The 7,908-nt window shown below is 38.2% G+C and overlaps 1 protein-coding gene across 1 annotated transcript; it reads right to left on the bottom strand.

Moving 5' to 3' along the window:
- Nucleotides 1–2,878: 2,878 nt before the first annotated feature.
- On the bottom strand, nucleotides 2,879–6,386 carry sox9 (SRY-box 9). The gene is made up of 3 exons (XM_015372191.1): nucleotides 5,657–6,386; nucleotides 5,168–5,415; nucleotides 2,879–4,965 (listed from the first exon to the last, which is right to left on the bottom strand). The coding sequence occupies exons 1-3, from the start codon at nucleotides 6,082–6,084 to the stop codon at nucleotides 4,202–4,204; spliced, it is 1,440 nt and encodes a 479-aa protein (XP_015227677.1). The 5' UTR covers nucleotides 6,085–6,386; the 3' UTR covers nucleotides 2,879–4,201.
- Nucleotides 6,387–7,908: the final 1,522 nt, after the last annotated feature.

The raw sequence follows: 7,908 nt of genomic DNA, 5'->3' as shown, positions 1-7,908 counted from the left end.
TAGCCTCATGCAGAGAAAGCCTAAAAAAATATATTATATTAGCACTTTGACAACCCCTTTTCTAAAGAACCACAATGAGAGACTCTATTATCAGCTTATATGTTGTATACATAAAAAAAAAGAAAGAAAATCAGATTTAAAGTTTTAAAAATCTCCTTTTTTTTTCTTTTTTTTTCTTCAGAAAGTAGAATGTAAAATACTATTAGTCTGGCAGGGGATTTAAAAAATATCTCAAATCAATTGGAAATTGGGTATTTCAATGTAAAAAAATAAATAAAAATAAGACAAAAAGTGGACAATATTTAAGACAGCTATCAACAGTCCTTGGTCTTTCCCTTTCAGAGACGACATCCTGAGAGAAGATAGCAAGATGCTAAAATAAACCTTTAAAACTTCTTAAAATGCATAATGCTTCCAACAGCAAGCTGTCTTGATATTAAGGTGCATGTTGTATAATTAAAGGACTGCAATCATTTATCTTTGATTCAGAGTGTACAACGACAGAAATAGCTCACAAGATAAAAACATGGTGTCCAGAAACAGGTTTTACAGAGTTAATGTACACTGTATTCAAAGATAACGTATAATGGTTTTTGAACAGAAAACTTTAAAATGACATTATTTAATGGCAGAGCAGAGATAAGGGTTAATCATAACACCGTTACCCCAGAAAAAAAAAAAAAAAGTGTGGGGCAATGTTTAAACAGGGAAGCATAGAGGTAGATTTATCATGGTTTGGGAAAGCAAACCATCAGCAGGTCATAAGAAGCATAAGTCGGCATAAGTCCGAATAAATCCACAGAGAATTAGGTTATGGAAAGTCCTAGGTCAGGTGACAACCCGGGTCTTGAGCTCACTGGAATGCTGTGGTTTAGACTTAAAATTGTCTGCACAAGCAGGAAGCTCTTAAAACATCTAACACCTGCAAGTGATTCTAACTAGGCCTGGAAATACATATGTGTTTATATTTCTTTATATTAATGAATAAAAGAAGGTGAAATAATTCTGTTTAAGTTTATAGGGTACCTAAATAAAAACAATCATGTTAACGTTCAAACCTACAAACTTACAACTAAAGATCTACAACCTTCATTTTTTTAAATAACTTTAAACACACATTAAAATGCTTTCTTTCCAGTATTTTTATTTTGCTCTTTGATTGTTTTTTGTGACTTGTTTATAACATTTTAACTTTTATTTAAGATGCTATGTCAGGTGCTAGTTAGTGTTGTGTTACCCTAAAGATCTATGGATACAGCATAAATGTTGCATAACAATATATTTTACTAAGAACTCATCCAACTCAAATGTCATGGTTTAGGTTAAAGGTGGGCTCCTAATTCCTCCGAGACTGTTTCAAGTTTGAAGAGTAAATCCTGTTCTGAATTCTTTAGCGTAACGTCAGTCATGAGTAAAATCCCTGCCTTTGCAGAATTTAGCAGAAAGATTACTTGGGCTTTTTTTCAGTTTTCTCCTTTGCCCTAGGCAGGCAGTAGCTTCGTTCTTTTTGTCATGCTAGACCCTGAGGCCCCTGCTGCGTGGCTCCAGGTTTGAGCCACAGGAGATTCAGTGATGGATGTGCCCCTGGGGGTCTCCGTGGGAGGTGGGCTGTGCACACCCCGTCTGCTCCTCACTGTCAGAGGAGGAAGTTGTCCTCCTTTGTAACCAGAGACAGCAGAATGAGGCCCGATGACACTGAAAACAGACAGGAAAATTTCACATACCACCATCAGTGCTTCCTGAAAGTATTATACATCTATTATGCCTTGAGTCATTATACTTCTTAACTATCAAGTACAGTTTATCAAAATGTATAAACTATCCGGCAGTTAAACTAATCTCATGTATTTATATTGTAGCAAAATATAGCAAATATACAAATATATATCAAGCTATAAAGAATCCAAAATTTTGTTGAAATAATTCAAGTTCCAATTAAATACAAATATATAACTGTAAAATGTTTCAACTGCTTTTAAAGTCATGTAAATTCTCTTTTCAATCACGTCTTTGTCGCCTGTTTAATTGGGGGAGCATGCACTTTGTCACATTCACCCTGACATCTGTTTTATTAAGATGTCATTTAAACCTCAGTTTATTTCTACAGTAACAAAAAGTGAATACTGAATAATAATGAGAACCACTACTGTCTTAAAAACAAATGAAACATTATAAAACGCAGGCTACCCTGAATTTCTGATATAAAGAAATCTCGTCTAGACATCACGGTGACCTGAGGAGAAGCAAATAATAAAAGAAGAGATGAAACATCAGGAAATAGACATCATCTAAAATGTAGATCATGTTTCAACACAAACCTGTAGTACCTGATTGTGTTTACATTTTGGTTGATTTATTAAGCATGGCCCTGTTTCTATATTGCTGAGCTAGAGAGAAATAAACATTATGCAGCGTCTAGTTTGTTTCTTTAACCCGTTGTGTTTACAGGCAAAGGGAGGGGTGTGGACATACATCTTATCAATGAGCCTTGGTACCAAAAGGATCAGCGGCCTCATGTTCGGCAAAGCTGGAATCCTTAATTTAAATGTCTGCAAATCACAAAATTATAACCCATCTTATGCTGCTTTTGCAAGCATTACATAAAAAGAGTTATTGTCAATTACAATTTCATTGTAGTAAAATATATTTTTATCATAGATAAGGATACATTTGAAGCTAATAATAATTTGTGTTTCTTAGGCCATGATTATCGAAATCACTATCATCACTATCTGGATAATGAATCTATATACAATATTTGTATTTTTTTTTTTTTTTTTAATCGAATAACTGGAATACATATTTTATCTTTTAAGAGACAAATCCCTGTGAAAAGCATCGTTGAAAAAACACAGACAGCTCAACATAGTTATTTCTGACTTTTACTTTTATTGCAAACAAAAAATAATAATAATACAAAAGATAAGCTTTTAAGACAATGCGATGTTTACCTAAGGAAACTGCATTAAGAAGATGACAAAAATAAGAACTAATTATACAGAATATAAAACAAGCGGAAAAAAACAACTTTTTTAGAAAAAACCCCAGAAGTATTCTGTTGAATACAGCAAAATTCTTGACAGCTGCTTTTCTCATCCAGTCATGTTAGAAAAGAAGAAAACATTCAGTTTTTCATACAGAGAAAGACCGATCATGTGATTTTTTTAAGCATTCTGTACACAAGTTGATTTAATTAAATCCAAAATTTTATGAAAACATTTACAAATGATAAATAAGCAACTTTGTACCACATATGACAGCAACCTAAATTCAACTCTGTTAGCTGCTGCTGAGTTAAAAAGATATTTCTCCAATAAAATTAATGCTAAAGAATAAATTAAGAAAAAGAAAGAAATTAAGGGGAAAAATATGTGATAGAATTACACCATGCTCAGACCTGATTTACACTGGCAAGAGCCAGGTCAAAGGTCACTTCCTGAATCTCATCAAGCAGGAGATCCGACCTGCGTGGCTGTCTCTTCGGACTGCGAAGCCTCCCTGCTGTGGCTTCAGAGGCACTAATGGTATTGAAGGCAGTACTCAGATAAAAAGCAAGCATCAATGTCACATCTAGCAACATAGTAAGGCCCCCCTGAAGAGTTAGATGGCACCTGCTTTTAGCATTTGCAACACAATAACCAAACAAAAAGCACAACATTGGACTCTTTGCTGAAGACAGGGTCATATCATGGCCAACACTTCTAGTCTATGTCAATCCTGCATTGCTCAACACCAGGACATTACTGAAGTTAGCATATGTACAGTACAAAATGAAGGCTACAGTGAGATGGCAGCGTCAGTAAACTTCCAGTTAAAAAAATACAATAGAGACGGAACAAAAAGGCCACTGAGGGTTTCGTTTACCCAGCATCCCTGTTTCTTTAAGCAAGCAATGATCATGACACTGATTATGTTGAGAATAACGAGAGTAGAACACATACACAGTACATACTACTATACTCATAACCAGCATGTCCTCACAGAGGATTTTACTTTTTAAACATTATATCTAAAAAAATATAATCACAATTCCAAACAATACAAAAGGCACTGCTGTGAGCCAATTTAAAGATGAATTTTCAGAGCTACAAAAAAGTCCGTGATGTGTTTTTCTATCGGCAATGTGGGAAGGGCAATGAAATTAAGGCCACTGGGGATGGGGGCTGGGGAAGAGAAGTCTTGGATGGATGTGTGCAGCTCCTCAGGGCCTGGAGAGTTGTGTGTAAATTGGCTGCTGCTCCCAGTGCTGTGGACTGTGGGTCTGCGGCACAGAGGGAACCCCAGTGCTGTCAGCTATTGGGGTGTACATCGGCCTCTGACTGGGGCTCATGTAGCTGAAGGTGGAATATAGACCCGAGCCTTGGCCAGTTGGATGATTGTAGTAAGAGTTGGCACTGCTTTGGTGCTCTGAATAGTCATACTGTGCTCTTGTGATGGAAGAGTAAGAGGAGGGGCTGTAGTGCTGTAGGTTGAATGAGCCATAGGTAATGTGCTGAGGCGATCCCTGTTGGTCACTGTAGTGGGACGGACTAAGCTGCTCTGTCTTGATCTGGGTGGTTCTCTGTTGACCTTGTTGCGCCTGCTCTCCTGCTCCACCCAGGGTGGTCAGAGTATGCTGCTGCTGCTGCTGCTTGGACATCCAGCCGTGGGCTCCCACACTTGCTCCCTGAGCGACTGAGGAGCTGCTGATACCGTAGCTGCCTGTGTAGCCAGCCTGGGCTGTGCCTCCAACCCCAGCGTGGCTGTGAGGCGGCAGGTACTGGTCGAACTCGTCAACATCAAAGCTGCCAATGTTGGAGATGACGTCGCTGCTAAGCTCACCAATGTCCACAGCTCCAAAATCTATGTTGAGCTGTCGACTGCTGCCCTCCTGCATGGGGCGGCCTTCACGCTTCAGATCAGCTTTGCTGGAGGGGACATCTGTCTTTGGGGTGGTTGGGGGTGTTGGTGGTCCCTGTGACTGACCTAGTTGGAAAAAGACATAGTTTTATTAATTGCTAATACACAAAAAAAAACAACACTATAAATACAGCAAGTTGGAGTTAAATGTTTACAGAACACATGGCTTGGTTAAACATACACCTAAAACTACTGCCGCAAGATCATTCTGATTGCTAACAGTTAAAATCTCCATCCAAACAAACAGTATTCACGTTTCTTATCTTACCTGAATGTTCTCCCGGGGAGTGCACCTCGCCCATGCTTGATGCGGGAGAGTCAGCCTGCTGCAGGGCCTTAAAGATTGCATTCGGGGAAATGTGGGTCTGCTCGCCATCCTCAGATTCGTTTTGGCCATTCTTGACAGATTTCCTTCGCCTTGGCTGATATTTGTAGTCGGGGTGATCCTTTTTGTGCTGCACTCTCAGGCGTTCTGCCTCCTCCACAAATGGGCGCTTCTCTACTTCATTGAGCAGCCTGAAAATGACACCCAAATCATCAAAATAGGGAATTTGCATTCAATCAGATTCCCAATTCCAAATCTTAAAAGTACATGAAAATAGATAGATAGATAGATAGATAGATAGATAGATAGATAGATAGATAGATAGATAGATAGATAGATAGATAGATAGATATTTAAAGAAGGAATAGGCTGCAGGCATTGGTGCGTAAAAGAGCGCAGCAAAAACGGACCTCAAAATTAAAGTCGACTTACCTCCAGAGTTTTCCAAGGGTTTTGCTGAGTTCTGCGTTGTGCAAGTGCGGGTACTGATCGGCCAGCTTCCTCCGCGCTGCCTGAGCCCACACCATGAATGCGTTCATGGGTCTCTTGACGTGAGGTTTGCTCTTGCTGGAACCGTTGACGCGCACGGGCATTGGAACAAGCGTCCAGTCATAGCCCTTCAGCACCTGGGACACAGCATCTCTGATGCACACCGGGAACTTCTCCTCTTCTCCCTCCTTCTTATAATCCGGACCGCCGAGGAGGTGGTTGTCGGAGGGTCGGGTGTTCTCGGTGTCCGAGCCGGAGCCGGACGGGCACGGAGAGCCCGCAGAGTCTTCAGACATGCAAGGGCTCGGAGCGTCGGAGTGACATTTCTCCTGTTCTTCGGTCATCTTCAGGTAAGGATCGAGGAGATTCATGCGAGAAAATTAAATATTTTCTACTCAAATTGCAAAAAAGGAAGATAAAGTCCTTTTTTTTTTTTAATCCAAGTGTTATGTGCCCAAAGACTGTAGAGACAGTCTGTAAGGGCGCACAGCTTGACCTGCAAGATTCCTTTAAAGGAAAAAAAAAAACGCAAAAAATAAAAGTCTTCAAGCTCCTTAAACTTCTTATAATGTTGAAAAATGATAACGCAACTGAGAAACTGTGACTTTGAGCCCAGATGAAACTGACTTATCTCCGTTGCAGGATACCAGAAGCGTCTGCAAACTCAGGAGGCGATGCCGCAATTTATGTTTGAGGGAAGGGAATGAGCGGGGAGGGGTGGTGGTGGGGCGCTCACTGGGCGGAGACTTAATCCGACTCAGTCTTGGAACCAAAACCACTGAAAACCCAGTTTAAGAAGACTTTTTTTCCCCCCTTTTCATTGAAATACTTTATTAAAGTTTAACTTTAGGAAATCAATATGAGAAAATAAAGTCGAACCAGAAAACAAAGCTTTAAAAAAGTGATAGAACTGGAAAAAAAACCTCATGATTCTTCAGTTTAATCTACGACAAAAACCAAAACAGCCTCATCTTTGAAAAATAGATTTGTTTTGGACTGGACAAGTATTCTTTTTTCAATTAAAAGTGATTAAGATGGACCTTAGTTAACAGTGAGCACAGCTTTAATTGCATATACGTTTCATTTTCTCTCAAAAAAAGGCTTCATTTGTTTCGAAAACAAAATAATACAACATATTAAATCTGAAATTAAACATAACTTTTAAAATAAACTACAAACTTCCAAGTAGTTTAATCAGCAGTGGAATTATAAGTTTATATCTGAAGGCTTCTTTCTTTCACAACCCGAGTCACACAGGACCCCAGAGTTTAAACTTTATGCTTCATATTTCTTTATTTGATGGACAAACTTGAGTAAAAGTTTCTGATTCTTGTTTATATGCTGACTGATCGTGGGTAAAACCTGTGCAACACACTAATCTGTGACTCTTCCAGGGAGAAAGCAACATGTTGCAAAACTGACCAATAGAGGGAGACAGCAGTCCAGAAACTTAAGTAAGCACTGCTATGTTATCAAGCTACTACACTGGGCTCTCTTTTCAAAGTTTTTATAATAAAAAACAAAATCCAACCAACACATGAACTCATTTGTAGTTAATTTGTCATTTTTCACAATATATACTTATGTACAAAAACAAATAATAAAAGAATAATAATATTCTGGCAACTTGTATTCCACCCAGCTCTGAATGAAAGCCCAAGGAGAATGGAAAAATAATAATAAAAAACAATATGTTAAATGGTAAAAGCATTTAATAATAATAAAAAAAATGTGTTCGTTATTTATTTATATGTTTTCTGTGTGGCAATAACATTGTAATAAAATTAATAGCCATAAGTGAAAAGAAACTGAAAAGTTTAAAATTTGTAGTTGCTATATTTTCCTTTGTTTTGATGCAAAAACAAAAAAATCCCCTATATTCTTTTCCCAGCAGGTTAGACATCAAATATATGTTTTTCAAAATTACCTATCATTGAGATTTCTTTTCGGAGACGTATCTTCTGCATGTCCTTTTTATACAAATTTTTACGCCTAATTTATAGTGTTTGAGTGGAGTCGCTACTTTAGATAAAAAAAAAAAAAAAAAGAACAGTTGTGACACTAAAATCTGCCTCTTTGGATTTGCTCCAACACTTGTTTCCAGCATACAAAAGAGACTTTGTTGTCAGAGTTCAGTCCTTTTAATCCACGTATTCAATTTTAGAAACCGGATCTGACAGTGAGTTATGACTTTG

The sequence above is a fragment of the Cyprinodon variegatus genome, unplaced genomic scaffold (genome assembly GCF_000732505.1).
Source record: "Cyprinodon variegatus isolate N-32 unplaced genomic scaffold, C_variegatus-1.0 Scaffold69, whole genome shotgun sequence".
Taxonomy (NCBI): domain Eukaryota; kingdom Metazoa; phylum Chordata; class Actinopteri; order Cyprinodontiformes; family Cyprinodontidae; genus Cyprinodon; species Cyprinodon variegatus.
This window is presented reverse-complemented; position numbering and strand designations above follow the sequence as displayed.

Excerpts from the sequence above, each read along its gene's own strand:
- sox9 (XM_015372191.1), bottom strand. The coding sequence starts at position 6,084 with ATGAATCTCCTCGATCCTTACCTGAAGATGACCGAAGAACAGGAGAAA. Across the intron at positions 5,416-5,656 it reads ACCCTTGGAAAACTCTGGAG|GCTGCTCAATGAAGTAGAGA; the intron begins GTAAGTCGACTT and ends TGTCATTTTCAG. Across the intron at positions 4,966-5,167 it reads CTCCCCGGGAGAACATTCAG|GTCAGTCACAGGGACCACCA; the intron begins GTAAGATAAGAA and ends TTTTCCAACTAG.